This window comes from Lissotriton vulgaris, chromosome 8 (assembly GCF_964263255.1).
Source record: "Lissotriton vulgaris chromosome 8, aLisVul1.2, whole genome shotgun sequence".
Taxonomy (NCBI): Eukaryota; Metazoa; Chordata; class Amphibia; order Caudata; family Salamandridae; genus Lissotriton; species Lissotriton vulgaris.
Window position 1 is genome coordinate 426,443,108 of NC_141696.1, and position 22,291 is coordinate 426,465,398.

General features: G+C 45.6%; 1 protein-coding gene across 1 annotated transcript in view; it reads left to right on the forward strand.

The window, feature by feature from the left end:
* The window catches only part of TUBGCP5 (tubulin gamma complex component 5), a 523,861-nt gene that overhangs the window by 425,695 nt on the left and 75,875 nt on the right, over positions 1 to 22,291 (forward strand). Inside the window, exon 16 of the mRNA XM_086934193.1 lies at positions 17,458 to 17,640. Coding sequence (XP_086790319.1) covers positions 17,458 to 17,640 — 183 coding nt within the window. The remainder of the gene's footprint in view (positions 1 to 17,457; positions 17,641 to 22,291) is intronic.

Here is a 22,291-nt window from a genome sequence, read left to right on the forward strand (position 1 = left end):
CCCCCCCCAGCAGGAGGTATTTATCCATTGCAAAAGCCGGGGCAGGACCGGGAGCATAAGTTGCGTGATTGACCGCACTCAATTGAGAAGCCCAATAGTAGCGCTTGATGTCCGGGAGGGCAATGCCACCGTCGTACCACGGAAGCGTGAGTTTGGACAGAGCAATGCGCGCACGCCCATCCCAAACCAGTCGTCTCTGTAGACTCTCCACTTCCCGAAAATAACCCGAAGGAACGGGGTCAAATGAATTGTGAAGTGCGTACAAAAATCTAGGCAGCGACATCATTTTGAAAAGAGCCGCACGGCCAAGCGGTGACAGTGGCAACTGACGCCAGCGTGTAACATCAAGCTTCAGCCATTGGAGAGGGGGTAGCAAATTACGCTCGTAGCGAACGGTGGGGTCCAAAGAAACATAAATCCCTAGGTACTTAAAGCCAGTCTCAGTTACGCGAATTGGAAATCTACGAGGCAGTGGAGGGAGACCTCCTGCCAAAACGTAGACACAGGATTTAGTCCAATTAATAATGAGACCACAGTTCTTTCCGAAAGAGGTCAGAACATCAAAAAGCACATTCAGGGATTTCTGAGGTTAGGTAAGATATAGGAGAATGTCATCTGCGTATAGCGAGATACGATCCTCGAAATCGGGAGTCCACCGAATGCCCTTTATGGAAGGCTCCCAATGGAGCCATTCCGCCAACGGTTCTAAAGCGAGGGCGAAGAGCAGCGGAGACAGCAGGCAGCCCTGCCGAGTGCCTCGTCCAAGTGTAAAAACACCGGACACCTTCCTGTTAACCACCACCTGAACCAAGGGCTTTTCATAAAGAAGTTTCACCCAGGCGATGAACACCAGGCCAAATCCAAATTTTGAGAGGGCCGCCCAAAGATAAGGCCATTCAATGGTATCGAAAGCCATGGTAGCATCAAGGGAAGCCAAAATGGCCGACTCGGTGAGAGTCTCAGCTCTCGCGAGAACTCCGTGGAGTCTCCGAAGATCAAGGGCGGTGTTTCGATGTGGGATGAAACCTGACTGGTCCGGATGAATCAAGTCCCCGATCACCTTAATCAAGCAATTAGCTAACAATTTAGCTAGAATTTTGGGTTCGGCATTAAGTAGAGAAATAGGTCTGTACAAGGCACAACGGTCACGCGGCTTATCCTCCTTATGGATTACTACAATGGTGGTGAGTCGCTGATCAGCGGGAAGGGAACCAGAGTCCAAAGCCTCAAGGAACATCTCCCTTAAGTAGGGCGCCATCATGTCGGGTCGCAGTTTATACAGTTCAATGGGTAAACCATTGGGGCCCATTGCCTTGCCAGAGCGAAGGGAACGTATCGCAACCGCGACTTCGTCCACCGTAAGAGGTGCCTCCATGAGGTCTCTATCAGCGTCGGAAAGGCAGGTAGTGCAATGTCCCGCAGCAACAACCGGGAGTCCTCCTCATCTCTATCACAGACCGAGGCATACACGGTTCTGAAGTGGTCAACAAAACACTCAACAATCCCGACTGGGTCAGTAACACACTCACCATCAGGCCTCCTAATCACAGGGACAACACGGTTCACTTTTACTTTCTTGTCCAGCCACGCAATCAATTTACCGGCCTTGTCCCCCACATCATACAACCTGCCCTGTTGCTCTCTGTTCATCACTTTCGCTGCGTCAGTAACGAGGGCTCTGTAATCGGCTTGTTTCAAACTGAGGGAGTGCAGTTTTGAACGAGTTACTCCAGATTCAAGATCATTCTCAAGTGCAATTATGTCGGTTTCAAAGCGTACAAGTTCCTCATTTTTAGCCTTCTTGGCGGCAGCAATCAGCGACAGAAAATGCCCACGAATAACCGTCTTGAAAGCTTCCCACAATGAAACAGAAGAAGAAACAGACCCCACATTTTCATTGAAGTAATGATCCATAGCTTTCACCAGTTCGGAGCGGGTTTTAGGATTGCGGAAATACCAGGGGTTAATGGGAGCCACTCTACCCTCACTGCCCACCCCGACCTCAAAACAAAGCCACAAGGGGGAATGATCAGAAATACCCCTGGGGAGATGGCGAACCTCTCTGATGGAGGAGGATTGGGCCGATGGCATTAAAAAATAATCTAGCCTGGAGAGACTACCATGGGCCCCCGAGTGGAAAGTGTATTGAAGTTGCGTAGGGTGCATCAACCTCCAGCTATCTATCAGCCCAAAAGTTTCCAGCAAGTCGCTCAGCCACATGCGGGACCTAGCTAAATCCCTAGGGGGACGCGTAGGGTGCATCAACCTCCAGCTATCTATCAGCCCAAAAGTTTCCAGCAAGTCGCTCAGCCACATGCGGGACCTGGCTAAATCCCTAGGGGGTCAACGGTGAGAAGTGCCAGAAACAACAGAGTTAAAATCCCCACCAAGAATCAGTAGACCCTCAGGAAGCCCTAATATAACCCTTCCAAGATCAGCGTAGGTAGAGGCCTGTAGGCCCAGAGGGATATATATCGTGAGTATGGACAGTGTCTTCCCCTCCCATCTACCAGTGAGCGCAGCATAGCTCCCTCTGTCGTCAAGTGTTACTTCATCGATTTCAAAGGGGAGAGAAGACCGGATAAAAATGCCCGCCCCTCTAGAGCCAGAAGTAAACCCAGAGTGAACGATTAGCCGGTATCCACGTCTTGACACGTGTTGCCAATTAGATGCGTTTCCTGCAGAAGAACGATATCGGGGGAATGGCGTCTGAGGAACTGCAACACAACCCCTCGCTTTATCCTGTCTCCCAACCCATTAACATTCCAGGATAGCAGTCTCAACTCACCACCCCCATCCCGAGAAGGAAGCAGAGCACACCCCACACGAAACCCAATGACCTGAGCAGATGAAAAAAACAATACGATGCCTTGTGAAAAGAAACAGTCACACACACACACACCCCCACCACCCCCCAACTTGAACCCGTTACAACGCCCCCCCACCCTGCACCCCTGCGTACGACTCATGAGCCACCCCAACTTGCAGTGTGCCTGTCGCCCCGTCATAAAACTAATCTACACAAAGAACCCAGGAGAAGGAAGAGTCCCCATTCACCCCCGTCACCCTCGGGCCAATCTAAAATGAGAACAAGAGAACCAATGTCCAGACTCGGCTGAAATAGTTGGAAAGTTCAGATGCCAGGATCCACAGTGTCACTCCTGCTCCGGCGAGCCTCCGTCGGCGCCGCCGGGGTGCCCAGTTCGATCATCCCTTTTAGGCAAAGAATCAAGCCAGTCACTGACACTATCCGGGCGATAAAAAAAAAAAGTTTGTTCCTCATACTCGATCCGAAGTCTGGTCGGAAACAACATGGCGTACTTACGGCCCAAGTCCCGCAGCCGTCTCTTTACTCCCTGAAACCCCAGTCTCTGCCTTTGAAGGAGCGGAGTAAAGTCGGGGTTGAAGGTCACAGTGGTATTTTCTAACTTTACAGGGCCTTTGTCCCGAGAGGCTTGAAGGATAGAGTCTCTATCCCTCAAGTGGAATAGTCTTGCAATAATGGGTCTCGGGGGGGGCGCCCGGCTTCACCTTCCCGCCTGGAACTCAATGTGCCCGTTCAACAGCAAAGAATTTGCTAAGTCCGGCGAGAGTGAGATAGTTCGTGACCAGATCTTCCACAAGAAGGTCGGTTACAGAGGTCTCGGGATTTTCAGGGACACCGATAATGCGTGCGTTGTTACGACGGGCCCTGTTTTCATAATCCTCGAGACGACGGGCCATCATGTCGTGAGAAGAACGCAAGTTGCCGAAGAGAAGAGGTGGCCCCCAAAGACAGAATAACCCCAAAATGCAAAAGCTTAATAAGAATGGTGGGGTAGCTTCTCACTCATTCTCTGCCCGTTTCTTTCACTCCTGCCGTCTTGAATATTGATTCACTGGGGGCCCTCCTTTCCGAAGCGGACAAGGCAATGTTGCTCAAAGTAGAGGAACTTGTATTATCATCAATCTCCCCGATTTTTTTATAGACTGACTGATATTGATGAAAGACTATCACATTTTGAATTGTCTGCTGCTTCCAGTTTTTCTACCATCGAGGTCTTGCTGGGGAAAACTTGCCGCCCCTCTGAAATTGTAACCAATGTTTTGAGCGTCCCTGTTAACCATATATCCCCCCCTGTCCTGCCTCCTCATCTAATCCTTCCCTCCTCCCTGCTTTGCCGCCTCCATCTATTTCCCCACCTCTTCCGATTTGTAGGCATAGTGGGGGGGGGGGGGGGGGGGGCGGGGGCGGGTAGTGGTCCAGAGGCTGATTCTGTTCCATTGTGTGGTCATGAAGGTGAGAATGGGAATTTGTCAACTGAATTTGAGCAGCTTATCCCGAGTACTCCAAGGAGGGAGGGTAGAAGTCCAGGGGGCAGGTTTTCGAGCAACCCCAATCAAGATCAACGTAATGGTAGGACCGGAACTCAGTTTAATGCCCCCTATGGGCATTCTAATCGAGACCTCCTACCAGCTCACTTCTCTAAAGGTTGTAATGAGGGCTCTATTATCTTACATCTTCCACCGGCCGCTGCTCCTCTGGTGGTGGTCTTAAAGAATGTCCTGCAGCTATTGGAGGGGCAAACGGAATCTATTGAGCAGTTAATGTCTAAAGCCATGCATTGGCTTAGCGCCTAGCTGAAGGATGTGGGGACGCCGAGGTGGGATATCTGTAATCAAATGATTATGGCAAGACGTGTATCATGGGTTGGACACTCCACTAAGGATGGGTGGGGTGACTGTGTAGTTGCCAATTTTAACAATTCCCTTGTTCTCAGATTTGTATTGAGTTACTTGAGGAGCAGGAACCAATGGCGCCTACCTGGGAAAATCTCTTCACTGACTCTGGGTTATTTTTATAGATTGAGCCATCCTTCTTTGAAAGGGGGCGCTGTTAGACCGGCACCACAAAGACCCATAGGTGGCCCCTTTGATCTCAATCTTGCCAACAGATTTGCTCCCTTGTCTGGCCTAGATTTGTGCGATTGACTGTCTCCCGCAGTCCTACCTGTGATAGAGGCCCAAATTACCCATCCTGTACCCTCACCTACGACTGCCCCAAGCTCTCATCAGGATATCCCAGGGGGGTCTGTGCATGCCGGGCCCCATTATTATTAGACCAGGTTGATGGTAATGTCATGAGCATATTTAGTTTGCTTTCATGGAATATTGCGACCAGTTCCTCTGATTGGTCTATTTTCATTGAGACCTATGATATTATCGCCTTCCTGGAGACCTGGTCTCTGAGTACTGTTTTTCGACCAGGTTACCTGGCCTTTGGTAAACCTGCTATTTCAAACCCCAAGGGTCGTCCATCTGGAGATTTGTTAGTCTGGGTAAGACAGCAGGTGGGTCTCCAGGTTGAAGAACTTGGTATTGATAACGTAGATACCCAGGTCTTAAAAATCAGTTTTGAACACAGTCCTAGTTTTATACTTGTCAATGTCTATGCTAGAGGTATGGCAGGAGGTAAAGCATCTCCGACCATCTCTAACTTAGATTGTTTTATTAAGTTAACGGAAGGGACAAGTAATTGGGTTATCGCGGGGATTTTAATTGTACGTTTGAGCCTTTAGGTCTTGAAAATGCCAGCCTCACTAGTGATGAGGATATGAGTTGGGGCGACCCTACCTTAATGCTCCCCCCCTAATTAATAAATGGACCGAGGCAGTATTACAACTTAAGAGCCTGACAATGGAGGGTGGGCTCCGGGCAGTCAACTGGCAAACTGCAATCCCACCTTCAATAATGGGAGAAGAAGTAGTAGGATTGACTATATTCTGATCAACCTTGAATTGTGGTCCAGACTAAAGGATATGGAGGTTGTAAACAGACCAGAGAGTGACCACAACCCATTTTCGCTGACTTTAGAGGTTAAGGGTCGATTACCGGGGAGGAATGGCACAGAGTTTGTCACGGCAGATGTTGTAATGTCACTTGACAGCCATAGACTAAAATGGGCACGGGTATCTGAGAATGAAGACACTATGATACAGATAAGGTCCACTCTCAAAGAGTCTCTTGCAGACTCATCTCAGCTAGACTTCGATGAGGCTAGTCTGACAACTCTTACTGAAGTACATGAGTCTCTGTTCATTAAGCTAAAAAGCTACTTTGTTAAGAAAGTAAAAAGATCCACTGTGCCTCCCTCCCGCTAGATGGTATGATGTGGCGTGTAGGCTCGCTTTTGGACAATTATCTCAAGCAATAAGGGCTGGATCTATTATGGAGATAAGGGAACTTAGGGCAATATACAAGGCCACCCAACTGAGGGCAAAAAAGGTGTTTTACGAAAATAGATGGAGGCACCTCCTTGAGGCAACTAATGGGAAAAACTGGTGCCGGTTCTGGCATTTAATTAAACCGGGCAATGGCAGTGCTGGTCCAGCCCCTACTAATAACATCCCCCCGGAAGTGTGGGTCGCACACTATCCGGCCCAATTTTCAGTGCCCGGACTAAGTTCAGACCATCAGCCTTGCGTAGAGTCGAACTTAGCCCTATTTTTTACCCTAGACGAAATTGATAGAGCTCTTGATGGAGTGGCTGCAGGCAGAGCACCAGGACCGAATTGTATTCCGGCGGACATGTATAAATCAGACCGGGAGAACTGGCTAAAATATATTCAAATCCTTGCAAATGGCTTGGCCAAAGGCACCCCCATTCCAGAATTCTGGAGTGGGGCAGAAATTATCCCCATCTATAAAAGGGGGATCGCGCCTGTCCATCTAACTATAGGCCCATATCAGAAAATTGTGGCGAGACTAGTGCTAGGCAGGGTAAACCGGTGGATTGATGAGAACAATATATTATCTTCCTTCCAAGCGGGATTTCGTTCCCATGTTAGCACTATCGATCACGTTTTTAGATTCATGATGATTTACTGGAATACTGTGGTGTTAGCGGGGGGGACACTTTATGCAGCATTCGTAGATCTTCAATCTGATTTTGATCTAGTTCCCCGATCTAAGATGTGGGAAACCCTTAGGGATGCAGGGATGCCCACTGAGATACTATCCTTTATAGTAAAACTACATGAATCAACACATGCCAAGGTACGCTGGGGTCTGCAAGGTGAGCTGACAGACCGCTTCCCCGTGAACAGGGGTGTGTGCTGGCCCGACCCTTTTCTCATTGTTCATAAATAATGTTATCGCATATTACACTGGTTATTCCACGGACGCACCCACTCTTGCTGGATCCAGGATTCCACTATAAATGTTTGCAGACAACACTTTAATTTTGTCTAAGTCTCAATCTGGTCTGCAACGTGCACTGGACCGGTGCACTTTGTTCTGCAATGAGCATGAATTCGTAGTAAACGTCGATAAGACTAAGTTCATGGTCTTGCACAATGAAAGTTGTGAAAGCTAAAGTGGAAATGAATAATGCCCCTCTGGAACAAACTGACTCCTTTGCTTATCTGGGCGTTACTTTGGGCAAACGTTTGAACTTAAAGCCACAGTTGGATCCATTTGTACTAAGGCATAATCAGTTAGCAGGTGCCCTTTTAAAAGAATTCCGGCTGTCCCAAACTAAACCAGTGGGTCCGGCGCTATCTATTTATCAAGGGAAGGTTAGAGCTTCTATAAATTATGGGGCGGAACTCTGGAGGTTCGAAAACTTAGTTCCTTTGGTCAGAGCCCAGAATAAGTTCTTGAGGGCAATGACCGGCCTCCCCCAATCCTCGCCTCTTAGGCCCTTATTTTTAGATTTAGAATGTATACCCTTTGAGGAGGCCGCGGGTTTTAGACTTTTGCCTACTGGCGAAGACTTTGGACTACTCTGGAGGTTGCACCCTATGCAAGAGCCGTCAAGTCTATTAGTGAAGCCGATAAGTAAAATAAAATCTCCTGGCTATGGAAGATTAAGGCATTGCTACTAGATCTGAGCCTTATTCATCTGCGGGTCGACCCGGAAGGGAATTCTTTCCCGTCTAAAAAAGACTTGAAAGCTATTTACAGGGACAAGTTTTTTTTAAAGTCACTGTCATCTGTTGTTAGTGGTTCCCTGACATCCTTCTTTTTAGATTTTAAGTTTGAGTATAAGTATGAGGCTTATTGGGATATTATCACATGTCCTGGTGATAGGACACTTTCCACCAATTTAGAGTGGGTACACTCACCTTAAAATTCTTTATCAATAAGTGGGGGGAAGACCGGGACACAAAATGTGATATTTGTCCTTTAGAGGATGAGACCATAACACATGTCTTGTTTGTGTGCCCTGCTTACAGGGGCCCTCGACAGAAATGGCTCAAGCCGGTCTGTAGATTGCTGGGTGCAAGATCCTACAAAACGGCTTTGCGTATTCTCAAAACCGGAACTTCTGAAGTTATTGTTATCGCCATGGCTAAGTTCTTGAGCTGGGCTTGGGTCCTTAGAAGAAAGAACCAGCGAGGCTTCACGTAATCTATTTGGTCTTACTGTGTACTGCTTCCTGAATATCCCTTGATTATGTACTCTCGTTCTTATATTAACTCTGTTTTTAAATTGTTTGGGGGTTTTAAATGACGTCTTTTTTTTAAACAACATTTTGTATGTGATTTTATGTTTTTTATATTATATTGTACTGTTTTTTATGTGTCTTTTATGATTGATTATGATCGAATAAAGACGAAATCGAAAAGAAATAATGGTTTAGGAAAGAGGATGTTTTCTTCGCCTTGTCTAGCACTCAGAACTATTATGGCTGTTTCCTTATATGGAATTACACCCACTCATTGTGGGATATGGCCAGCCACATGTTGACGGGTGTCCAAGAAGACCTCACTGTGTCTCTAACTCAAACTATATAGGATGGCTGGGACAGAAGTAAAAACTCAGAGCTGGTCTGGCCTCTACAGACTTCATTGACAGGGATATTGGCACCTGTGTCATGCTCATGAGGCCTGTCTGGATGCAATCAGCTAGGTTTTGTAAAGGCGTGCAAGAGTCCTTAATAAACATTCCCTTCAACAACACAAGCCTATTCGGGGGAAGGCTGATTCTGCACTAGAGAAATCCCAGAATAGTTGTGGCACATTATGGTCTTTAGGGCTGTTTATGTCAGCTAAGCAGTTTCTCCACCCATAGAGACAGTCTAGAGAGTGTTCAAGGAGACTAGCTTATTGATAATGCATGCCATTCCAACCTGTACTGCAACAACCAACAAAGTCATTTCAAAGCAATGGATATGGCACCAACAGTAACCATTCAGTCCAGCATGGACAACACTCCTCCAATTATTGCTTCCCTGCTTCAGCGGCCAGCAAGTCGTTTTAGTTTGCCAAGTCACAAGCATGACTAGCTGGTTGGAGGCCGAATGTGATAGTTCCTCCCCAGCTGGATATCCATTATGTTGTACTAGTGGGTCTTACAGATTGTTCAAAGGGGTTTTAGCCTGCCATTTACTTCCTCCCCAACCTACCTTCCTCCTACAATGGAATTACTTTTTCAGGAGCACTCTGCAATCCTGATGAAGGAAGTCAGCTTTGTGTTGTCTCAAGGTGCCACCAAATAGGCGCTGGACTTGGAGAGAAAAGGGAGAATGCTACTGGTGCAGATGTTCCACCTCTTCGCTCTGAGTGAGGTCCGCTTCCTTCACCGTCGCCACTCTTTCCCCCAAACCGCCCACATCCCGGCTAAGTTTGCGCTGTTCCCCGGCCAGGTCATGTTTCAATGTCTGAAAGTCCTCCCGTAGAGAATTGAAAAGGGACTCCAGGAAGGCTTTTGTGATAGGGGCCCCTCCATCCTCCTGCCCCGGGGCGCTGGTCGGTGCCGTCGGGGGTGATTGGCCCTTCTCCGCTATAGGGGTGCTTTTGGCCAGCATGTCCGTGATGGTGCAGCCCCCTCTGCGTCCGGTGTTTATTTATTTATGTATTATAGTGTTTTGTATAGCGCGAACAAGACCCGTGGGTATCAGAGCGCTTTACATAAGAGAGTAAGTTACAGATTGACAAATATAATAACAATTATAAAAACAAACAGATATGAGGTAGAAGAATATATGGCTATGAGGGGGTGCGTAAATATATATATTCCTAACGCATGTGCAATTTGCATTAAGAGGTGAGTAAGGCTTAACTTATATCATGAGCCATATAAACAAACATAAGTGAGGTAGAAGATTATATGGTTTTGGCTATGAGATACAGTTATAAGTTCACATTGACATGAGGTAGCGATAAGGATACAGCCTAGTCTTGTACGTGGAGTCAGTCACGTGTCATAGATTAACCTTCATAATATTCATGTCGAGGATTACCCTTCTGCTGACGTAAATGTTAAGAGATGGGGCGGCAATAGATCATACCAGTGATCAATAAGCTTCCCTATGAAGGGTATTTACTCCTCATATGGCTCTTCAATTCCCGCTTGAATGTTACAATATTTTGAATCTTCCTAATGCTTGGAGGGAGTGAGTTCCAGACTCTGGGGGCAGCTCCTGAGAACGCTCTGTCATAAGTCTTTTTCTTTCGGAAAATGGCTGGCCACAACAGCAGCTCCTTGGCACTTCTAGTTGGTCTGTTACCTCTCGATAGCTTAATTTTCTTGACTAGGTATCTTGGAGTGTTGTAGTGGACCGCTTTGTGGGTAATACATGCGATCTTCATTTGAAATCTGGCCTCATAAGGTAGCCAGTTTAGTCCTTTCAGGTGAGGAGATATATGATCAAATTTCCTAGATCCAGTGATGAGTCTTGCCGCTGCGTTGAGACAAGCTTTTAGTGGTGCTGTGGATGTTTTTGGTAGGCCAGCTAAGGTGGTGCAACCATATTCGATCCTAGAGATAACTAAGGATTGGATAGCCAGTTTTAGATCCGCCTCTGAGATGAATAGTTTCAATTTTCTTAAGTAGTTCAAGTGGAAGCGGGCACTTTTAGCCATTGATTTAATGTGGGCTTTCATGTCAAGGTTCTCATCTAAAGTGATTCCTAGTGATTTAGCTGAGTTGACTAGGGTTGGAGTGCAATTTAGCGCAGTCACCAATTTGGTCCATTACTTTACTTCAGTATGGCTCCTTGGAGGTGAAATTAGCAAGAACTCTGTTTTGTGGGCATTTAGTTTCAGATGATTAGTAGTTAACCATTGCAAAGCCATCTTTAGTTTCTCATTCATTAGATCAATGTCATCAAGGGAGGCGATCTTTATGTATATTTGCGTGTCGTCTGCATACATGTGATAGGATATCTGTGATTTTCGGAGAATTTCTGTAAGAGGTTCGACATACAAGTTAAATAGATCTGGGGATAGCGTTGAACCTTAAGGGACTCCAATTGCGTTAGGGCAAGGGGGTGAGATTGATTGGTTAACCAGGAATCGTTGTGTTCTGTTCCGTAGGAAAGAATTGAACCATTTCAGCACATTTCCGGACAATCCCATCCTGTCCTGTAGCCTGGTCAATAGTGCTTCGTGATTTACCGTGTCAAATGCCGATGACAGGTCCAGGAGAATCAGTAGGCATGCTTGATTTTGGTCTAGGGCTTGTAGCGCGTCATCAACAATATGCAGGATCGCTGTTTCCGTGCTATGCCCTGCTCTGAATCCTGATTGGCATTCGTCTAGTAAGGAGAACTTGGTGATGTGTTGGCTCAGTTGGCCCTGCACGCATTTCTCAATTAGTTTGGCCAGTAAAGGGATGTTGGTCACTGGTCGATAGTTATTCGGATCTGTTGCATCCGCTGTCGGTTTTTTGATTATGGGAACTACTTGACCTGTTTTTAGCCAGTCAGGGAGGATCCCTTGTGCTAGTGAAGCGTTTATTATTTTGGTCCAGATTGGAACCACAATGTGGCTGATTTCTCTTACACACTTTGCAGGTAGAGGGTCATGGTAGTGGTTGTTAGGTCTGATTTCCTATAGCGTTTTGGCGATCTTGTCCTGGTCATATAATTCAAATGTGTCCCAATTCGCCTTATTTTTTATCTTAATACACTCTGTTGTCATGTTGGCATCGCTCGTAGGCAAAGGTTGGGTCGGAAGGTTAGCCGCGGCGCTTATGAGCTCTACTTCTAGCGATTTGGCCTTCTCCGTGAAAAATGTGGAGAATTCCTCGCAGCTTAAGGGTGTTTTTGAGTTCTCTTGAACCGATTTGGCTACTTTATTTGATTGTTGCTTTAAGATCTCAAAGAGTTTTCGTGGTCTGTTTTTGGCATTGTCCAGTTCTGCTCTTATAAATTCTTTTTTGGAATTGATGATCTTTTTGTTATATTGGTTTCTGATTTTTCTAAGGGCTTTCAGCTCGGGGGAGGAAGGGTGTCGTCTCCATTTTCTTTCGGCCATTCTCAGTTTGCGCCTGTTGGCCATGTTGCACTGTTCCCTCTAGCCCCGGGGGACTCAGTGGGTCCGCCCACCCAGGTGGGGTCCGCTGTGGCAAAGTGGACCTCAGGAGGGCCCAGGGAACTCGGGGTGCGCTCGGGCCCCTCCGGATTGATTGGCGACTCGTGGAGCAGGGCCCTGACCCCCGCTGCCCCCAACTCCAGTGGGGGGACACTCTGCGTGGGAGTTGCCTCGCCTCTCGCGCTCCAGTCTTTGTCCGCTGCACCCGACCAATGCGGGCCCCCCTCCAGCCACGCTGCGGCCCTCTCAGCTCTAGCACCCCCGGTGGCAGCGTGCAGGTGTGCGCCCGTGCCGCCAGCCTCCTGTGCCCAACAGATGTCGCCGCAGGCTCAGCTCCATGCAAGGGCAGGACGCAGCTCGTAGTCTGGCACCTCCGCTCCCTCCGTGCCCCTCCTCACCTCCTGGGCACCCGCCCGTCTCCACAAGTCGGTGCAAGTTGTCGGGCAGTCTGCTCCCTAGGTGTGGGCCGGCGAGGGCGCTGGACAGGTCACGACTCTCCCACATGCAGCGCTGGGTTGGCAGGCCGGTCCGTGTAGGCCCCCAAGCCTGGGGCTCAATTTTCGCGGTTGCCGCCTGCACTGTCCTCGGCACCGCAGTATGGGACACACAGTCCTTCCAGAGCCACTGGTAGATGCCCACTGGGGACCAGCTCCGCAGCGCCAGGTAGGGAAAGCACCGTTTCCCGCTGCTCTGGCCTCTCACCTTCCACTGGAGCGCCGGCGGAGCTCAGCTCTTCCGCTCCATGCAGACCAGGGGCTCAATTTTCGCTGCTCCCCGAGGGCGCCCTTGCGGGCCTCAGCCGCCTCCGCCACTGGCCGCACTCACACCACTGCCAGGGACCTGCCAGGGATCCACCCTCCTACACCGGGTCCCGGCCTCCTCACTGGTCGCTTTGTGTCCTGCCGCCGATCCGCTGCAGAGCTCCTGCGGCAAGAAGCAGTGACAGCCCCCTCAGTGGCCGGCCGCCATTTCTCCACAGCTCCCGTCTGGTCACAGGCTCCGGGGGGGGGGGAAAGGCGACTCCTGGGGCTGGCGCCGCTATCGTCCTCCAGCAAAGGTCCAGCTCCAGAGACCTCGACTCAGCGAGGTAAGCTGCTCTCCGTTTTCGGGGGGGTTTTATGCAGGGAAATGAGCTTAACGGGGTTCAGGGCCGGGGAGCCGAACGATTCCACGTCTTCTCAGGCCGCCATCATAGCCACGCCCCCTATAATATAAACTTTTGAGCGTGTCTTACCACCCCTGGCACAGCAAGACTTCAACACAAAACAAACAGCACCTTTTGAAAAGGGTTTTTATTTAACAAAATGCAAAGACTCTATCACTTTTAGAATAAGGCATGGGGTTTATTACATAATACTCTCTAAACAAAGGCTGTCTCAGATACCAAATGCATTAGATTCAAATATATGTAGCAAACTTATAATCTAAAGGCATAAATCAATAACTGAGCAAACGATAATACTGATTAATAAACAAGCAATAACTGATATCAGATAAGATACACTGGACGTCCTGCAAGAGATCAGAAAGATATATAAATATATATACACACAGTAGAGGATCACTCTGGATGTGCACCTCCCACACCACAAAGAAAACACCTCAAACGATCACAGCCACTGGCTCACATCACAATGGCAATAACCACAAAACTCAATACATCACCTGATGCATACACTGCCCACTTCAGGCCAGGGGAAGTCTTTATACAGCCGGGGATCAGAGCTCAGCAATCTGGGTTCAATCCGAGATAGACACATCTGCCCTCGATCGGAATCCAAACTCCCAAACTTCCACCAGACCAGAGGAGGCTCCCCCTTTTAATACAAATCCAACCATAACGAAGCTTCTAGAAAGCCTCGCCCCTCGTTCTCATGAGAGCCCGTACCAGTCTGCTCCACGGTGATGCATCGGTTGATCAGGCCTTTGCTATAGCTTCGAGACAGACCATGTACATTCCTCTGATAAGGACCGGTTTCCTCTAGTCTATAAAGTGTGAAAAACAGGAGCAAGAGCCCTCCCCACTTTGCAGCTACGTGCAAGCACAGAAAACAGCTTCAGTCATGAAAATGGAGTTAGTTAGGTCATGCACACAGAAAGGCACAAAGCAAGATGGAATTGAAAAGCAAGATGACTTGAAAGCATGTCAGAGCTAAGCATTGCCGTAAAGCAAGGTAAAGTCAGAAAACAGAATGAGTAAGAACTCCTAATTCTCACCAATGCACAATACAATACACATTCCTGCACAACTGCACGCCTTCAAATGCACATCCCACACGCTCTGCTCTTGGCAAGACTGTTCCACTCCGTAACAGCTCCCACTGAAAGACAGCAAGATTACAGAACAGGAGAGAAGCAGGCAAATGCAGGACAATCCTACATTAAGGCTAGGGTAAAATAACACACTAAAGTCAGTTATAATGGTGGTAGTTGAGGGTCATCATAGGGTGCCATAATCACAAGAGTGGCTCTTTTATTACAGGTTCGGAGGGCCATTTGGGATAGGGGGAGATCAGAGGGGTCTGGTCCCCAGCATAAACAACTCCATCTCAGTCTTCAGCAGCTGGGGGTGTTCCGATTGGCGCTACAATTCTTTCTGCCATCCAACGAAGGAAAGCTGTTGCAGGTCCTTATGGACAACACAACCCTGGTGCTATTACTATAAGCAGGGCCAAGTGTAGTATCGGATCCGGTGTCAGTAGGCACCATGCCTCTGGAGTGGGCTGGATCAGTAGAACATCTTCCCTGTAGCCAACCACCTTGTGGGGTCTCTAAATGCCAGAGCTGACAAACGGAGGAGGGGTCATCTGGCAGAACCACAAGTGACGTCTTCATCCTGATTTGGTGTAGGGCATCTTCTGACCGGGGATACGTCCTGAATCGATCTTTTTGCAACATTGAAACATTCAGTGTCAACAATTCTGCATGTTGGAATCTCTTCCAGGGCACTCAATACGAGACGCATTCCGGCTGGAATGGAAGGAAGGGCTTCTGAATGTATTTTCATGGCTACTTCTCATACCTCACGTTCTGAGAAAGATAGACTGAGTCCAAGTCATTCTTATCACCCCGGACTGGGCCAGGAGAGTGTGGTAACACTGAACCATTGGCTATATTAGTTCTTATGTGGCAGACTCCGACCACTGCTAGATGAAGGCAAAGAACACCTTGCTACACCTATGGTCCTTCACCCATGCTGGTGTGATGGGTTGACATTATCAGCAGGGCTCAAAACACGCACACACTCACTCACACTCTCCTTGGTTAGGCATTTCTGCGGAGCTCTCAAGTTTCCTATGTGACATGCTCTGGGAATACACCGCAGGTTTTTCTTTGCATTCTAGAATTTGTCTAATTGTAATTAAGCAAAGGAATAGAAATTAGGTAAACCATAGGCCTTGAAAAGCTCACACATGACATACAACAGACCGCCCCCCCAATTTGGGAAAATATGGGATGCCTTGAAAGGCCATTTTACGTTTCTACCTCTAGTGAGGGACTACCCACCTAAATTGAGAGCACTGGGATTGTTTGCAACGAATTGTGTATGACCAAAGATGCTTTATATTTGTAAATGGTGAAAAGAGCGGGGGAAACGCCACGTGAAATATCAAGGATGTGGGTCGTGTAATAGGTTTGGGGGAGGAATGGGCGTTGGAGGGAGTTCAAAAATAGGATGGTACTATCCATTGTAGTCAAGGGTTGTTAACCTTAACAAATGTAAGAAATTTGGGCATGTTAAGTGATTTCACTGCGCCTTTTTCTTTTGGCATAGGTACTGCTGTATTTTTTGTACTCCCTTTAAAAGAGCAATAAAATGTATTCAGGGGAAAAACCAAGAGGTCTCACCTTTGAGACCAATTTTAGAGATGCCTTACAGAGTCAGACTTTTTCCTGACACTTGTCTGCTTCTTCCATAAAAAAGAAATAAAAAAGCAGAGATGGCCGCCGACACCCTGCATGAGATACTGGACATAATAATAGAGGCTCTCAGGAGGAGTTTTGAACTCTCCACACCTACACTGAATGGCTGTAAGAATAGACACAGAACTTCTGAGCAGGCAAAAATACAAACTGAAAACACAAGAATCAAACTGACCGCACGAGAATCACCAACCTCTTCCAAAAGCAAATAGTGAGATGATGCTTACAAAAGCACAGGAGATTAAGGTATCAACTAATGTACTTTTCCTGAAAATGTGTGAAACTGTTTTAAGAAATGAGTTTTGAACTCTTTGAGCTGCATATCCTCTCCTCCCTTTTTAGGGCCGCGGCTTAGAAACGTTAGTAACTACAGGACGTGAGGACACAGACCATCCACTCATCCCTTACCTGAGCCCACACCCTAATCACCTCCCAAACATTGACGTCTCTTGTCCACCAACGTATCCACTTAACAAACCTGCCCACATCCATCCTCTCGCTTGGCCAAGGGACAACCAAACCTCACTCTTTTGCCTCTGTCCCTCTTCCTTAGCTATTGCTTCCATATCTACAACCTGCCTCAACTTAATTTACTTATTTTCACTGACTGCAATCCAGATTAATATAGAACCCCTGGCACACGGCTACAAAACGATTCCTTTTGTGAGAGGGGAGAGTATCACATGCATAGCAGATATCCTGTTTTCCCTAAAGAAACAATTAGATAGTGTGCTTTGCTTGTGGACCTTTTACTGAGTATGGACATATTTTGTCTTTGCTGGTTCTTCACCAATGCTGCATTTGTGGAACCAATAAAAAATGAAAAAAAATAAAGCAGGAGGAAACGCATAAGTCAAGTTTGCAGTTTTTATTTGGGAGCTGGGTACACACCCAGATCCCCAATAGAGTAAAGCTTTTCATTGGGAATCCCGGATATGTGTTTATCCTATTCAAAACTTAATAATTTTCTTCATTCACTTTTCTCAGCTTTATTTATTTCTCTCCTAGCAAGATTTAAAAAACATAACTACAGGTCCCCATTCCTCTGATTTGGGATCCCGTGCAGTCTATATCTTTAATTGTCGTAGGCACACAATTTGCTACTCCTAAGTACACTTAATTGCTCTCAATGCATGCAATGAAACAATACTCAAGTTGCTGCTCTTAATCAATGGTATTTATTCTTCAAACGAAACTCCAGTTATATCTGAGCTTTGTCTTTCTTTATGTTTAGATTATTGGAGTACCTACAGGCCATGAGAAACTACTTTTTGCTTGAAGCAGGAGATATCATGTATGACTTCTATAGGCCTATTTTTGAAAAAATAAGAGCAAAGGAGCCATGGCAGGATGCACAAGTTCTTATTGTTGAACTCCAGGAAGCAGTTGCTCACCGTCACTTAGAAGACAGCTTAAGGTAAGCTCCAGAGCGAACAATTATGCAGGTATTTAAAAATATGCATTTCTGATCTAATTTTACAGGACAGTTTCATTTTTTGCTAAAATAATTTCTGGCATTCTGTAACGTTTATTTTAATTTCATATAACTTCAAATAAATATTCCCCAGCTACTACTGACTCTTAATTTCCGCCCATATCACTAAAACTCCCGCAACCAAATTTATACCCTGTTTACCGTTCTGCAATGGTCTTCTTCCACCATGTTTCCTTTCTCTCCGGAGTGAAAAATAGATAATTGGTTCAGCTGCAAAAATTACTCAACCATCAGTAAGACCATGGTTTGTACTATTAACTTTTGTCACTGTAGGTGTTCACATATCAAACTGAATCCCAAGATTTAATGCTGTGTACGTTTCCTTAATCATTGGATAGATAAGTGATCAAGGATAATCTAATCTTCTTGCAATGTGCATGCTTTGTGAAATTGCTACAAATGTGTATGCATTACCTTTCTGCCCCTTGCAGCTTGTTTCCTCCTGCAATATAATAGGGTAGTAATGACCAATGTCAGCCTTCAACGGTTTACAGTAAGTCCTATCTAACTCTGGGTTCAATATCAACAGAATTTAATATATCTAAATATATGATATGGTTTTATATTCAATACTTTTCTTTGTTGCTATGATATGGGTTCCCTCGTGTCATGCAGCAGTTTTAGACTTAGTGAATCACCAGCGTGCTGTCTGACAGCCCCAACCCTGAATATCATTGAACTTAAGAATTCCTGTACCAGACATAAGCTTCCTGCAACTATAATTTACAAAAAGAAGAAACTAAAAGCAGTACCCTCAGATATTCCTATGTGGTAGATGGATATGAGCTCAGCCACTAAACTTCTGCGGAAATCTGGATTTCTTACCAATCTTTTGAATCCTCGGTCGACTGGGTCTTTTTGTGTCTGCTAAGAAGTGTGAAGGGGAGAACAACAGTAGACATAGCAACTTTAATACTTTAGCCAATTAACTCCAACTCAAGAACCACCGACTACCGGATGAATTTTTAGGGGTTTTATTACAAAGCCAAAAATAACTGAATATACAAGCACCTCAACAAAAGGTTTAAGAAATAGACAGGCACTAATACAAACATAATCCTACGCAGGAGTCTCATACGACTCAATATGATGTGCAGAGTTCTTTCCAACAGCATTAAGCAAATGATAACAGATCCAGCTTGAAGCTTTAACTGCATTCGTTCAAAAGGATAGAAAAGAAAGTTAGTCTGTCCCTACACTAATACTAAATGGCATCCCTACTTCGAATCAACCCCAGGCAAGAGAATAAGGTGTCTGCCGTGAAGACTTCCTAAGAAGTACATTCACTTTCCATCAGTAAGTAGCCTAAGCCACCAAGCTCTTTCTAAGATGCTCATTCTATTCTCCTGCCTAGCTCCCTCTAACTACATCTCCATCAGAACCCCAAGTTTGCCTAACCCAAGACCTAACTAGCTACAAGCTAACTCAAGACAGACTCTCCACCCTCGGGACACTTTCCCTAATACAAAATCCCAAAACATTTGACACGCCTCAGATACTCCCCTTGAGGCAGATACCAGTGTATGGATTTTTCTAGTCTTGCTCCGTCTTCATCCAAAAACCGTTGCTGTGTTCTTGGGTCCCAGGCACCTTTCTCCGCCAAATGTTGCAGTTGTGCATTCCAGGGCACTCCTTCATTCCTACTCCTACTATCCTAACTTCTAAACAATGGCTCATTCTACCTAACAAGCTCCATGGCCTTGCGCCTGCACCAGAAATACATGAGAAACAACCTTGTACAAGCTCCAAGTTACACTTCGAAATGCAACTGAAAAAGGAAAGCCTTTTCCCAAGACGTTTCAGGCCTGCATCTTAAGTCAAGGTAAGTAAAATACAGTTAGGCCTCTGCTGGCTTTTCGTCCCAAGCTTTACACGGTAAAAAGCACTTCTAACATAACATCAAAACAGGTTATTCGATAATCACCTCAAAAGCATTAATTCTCATTACATTTCTAAAGCAATGTTATTCTCGGGTTAAAGCATCACACGTTTATTAATACACATTTCTACACGTGCAACTTTAATATGGCAACATTAACCTAATGCAACATTTAAAACGTGAAACAATAATTTTTCGACATTACCTAAAGCATTTCTCAGTTAAGGTACTACATTAGTCTTCAGAATTACGTGTGCACATAACTACAGTTGCAATACACTCGATTAATCCTACATGTCTAATGATTCACACACTAATAGAATCCTCTAAATATGCGGGTGCTGATTACTTAGGATTATGGTACACCCCTACAGTTCTTCGGAATAACATGGCGCTCTATCACTTCATTTTGCAACAATGAAATGGCAGAAATCAAAAACATGTCCACAAGGAAGCAGTCTTCGTATTAAAGTGTACTGCATGTAGGCCATAGAAATAGCATGAACATCATCATGCTATCGTAACAAAAGCAGGGAATTGCATTAATGAACTTTAGAATATTAAAGGATGTCAGATTTCATGCAGGGAATCCTGGATAATATCCAAGGAGACTCATCGGAGTATCAAATAGCTTTAGATAAAATAAGTAAGAAAATGATTTTTATAGACGATATAAGTCAGCTATGTCATGAGTGATTTATTTCTGATCATACAAGGCCAGAGAGAGTATCACTAATGAGTAAAGACAGTTGAACAATCACAAAATGTGTATCAAGAGCATCCGCAGCAGTGAAGGACTAAATAGTTCATTGTTAGTAATTTGAACATCATCTAAAGTTCACAAGATTTGGTCCCCTTGTACTTGGTGATGGACAGTAAATATGTGTCTTTAGTCGTGAGTGTGCTTTAGCTTCACTACTAAGCTTGGCCCCTTATTTTAAGTCTCATTTGCATTCAAGTCTGTTCCTCGATTGGTTTTCCTCTGCAAGGCGCTAACAATTCTCAGAATCCTTAACTATGTGGGACAAGTTAACTCTCTGAATTCATTTGCCAGATGAAAAAGGCTAGGTTCCCACATTATTTCATACTTGTTCTTTTCTTCTCCAAAGTCAGAGAGCTTTTTCCCAGCTCAGTCTTTTCCCATGTCTGATGCAGCCAAAATCTGTGGTCAGAATTTCTATCAGTACCAAAATGTTCTGAAATCTCCTGCTTGGCGGCGCAAAGGTAAATAATAGCAATGGGTTCATTTAAACATATCAATAAATGATCACAACACACATGGGTCTGAATTCCTTGGTATATTGTTATTCATATACCAAGGTTATAGAAAAAAGTTTTTAAAAGTCTGCTTTGGACAGTGACATAGGTGAAGCGGTCAGGCAGTGTGATCAAGTGACTTAGACAGAAACCACATATTCATTGACATAAATCAGTTACATCGGTATAGTGCCAGTTTGTTTTTTAGAAGTCTGTACAGGACTGATTAGCTTTATTAGTAATTGATGTTTTCTTCCAGGTTCAGAGTTAATGCGGGGCTTAGCAGATATACTGTTGACATTTCGACCCTTCTTAGTCTTGTTTCTTACAAACATCACAATGGGTCTCCCTCAGGACTAAAAACATGTGCAGCCGGTGTGGTAAAAGAGATGTATAGTGTAAGGCTGTGTGTGTTGTTGCATGACCATGGTTTATTTAGTGGGATGGCTGAATCGAGGCTCACCTGAAGTCACAGGAAATAATTTGAAAAGGTCCAGTTTTTATCCTGGATCCAGAAGCTATGTGGTGGGTAGTTTAGGAAAAAAATCTGTATAAGGGAATACATGCCCTCATCAGTACTAATCCATTAATATATGATGAAAGCACTGTCAATTTACAGAAATCATGCCTCATCTCACCTCCCAAGATGGGACCATATGCGGTTGGAGCAACTTGTGGAACCAAAAAGGTTTCCACGGGGACAGTGCAAACTAGTCCTGACTATAGGGTCCTACCTAAACAATTCATGTGTCATTAGTATAGTTTCTAAAAACGTAATGGCATTGCCCAAATGACCATTTGAAATTCCAAGCTTTCCTATTATTTAATTGATGGGCGATGTATCGTCACCTCTGACAGATGCGTCATGAGCGGTGCAGCTTGTGGATCTGAGTGGTCTCCATAAGGACAGTTAATACTTGTCCTTTTTATAAAATGCGTATATTAATATGTTGTATTAGCAAATAGGTTTTCATGAAAAACCTTAATGAGTCATTCAAAGAGTTAGAAAGATGTGCTGCCAGTTCTTACCTATTTCTTTAGAAAATAGGCGAATAAATCATTCCTCCTCCCTGCCGCGTTCAGAGATACTGAGGCACGGCAGAGGAGGCCTGCTAGATAAGCGCAATGAGGCCTCCATGCTCGTGGGGGGGGCCTCACCCCAAGATGGTGGCCCGCAGGTGGTGGTCCAGAAACCGCTCAGTCTAGGGATGTTAAATTGTATCTTTTGGGAGCATTATCACGGATATGGTGAATCCAGTCAGCCTGTTCCGCGTATGGGTAGTACAGTGTATATTTAGCTATTTGAAGTGCTGGTAACTTCAGTCTTAAGATGATACAATGTATCGATTGGGAGCATTAATGCAGGTATGGTGTATCCTGACTTTTTGTTCTGTGTTTGATTAGTACAATGTATCCTTTAGCGACTTGGAGTGATGG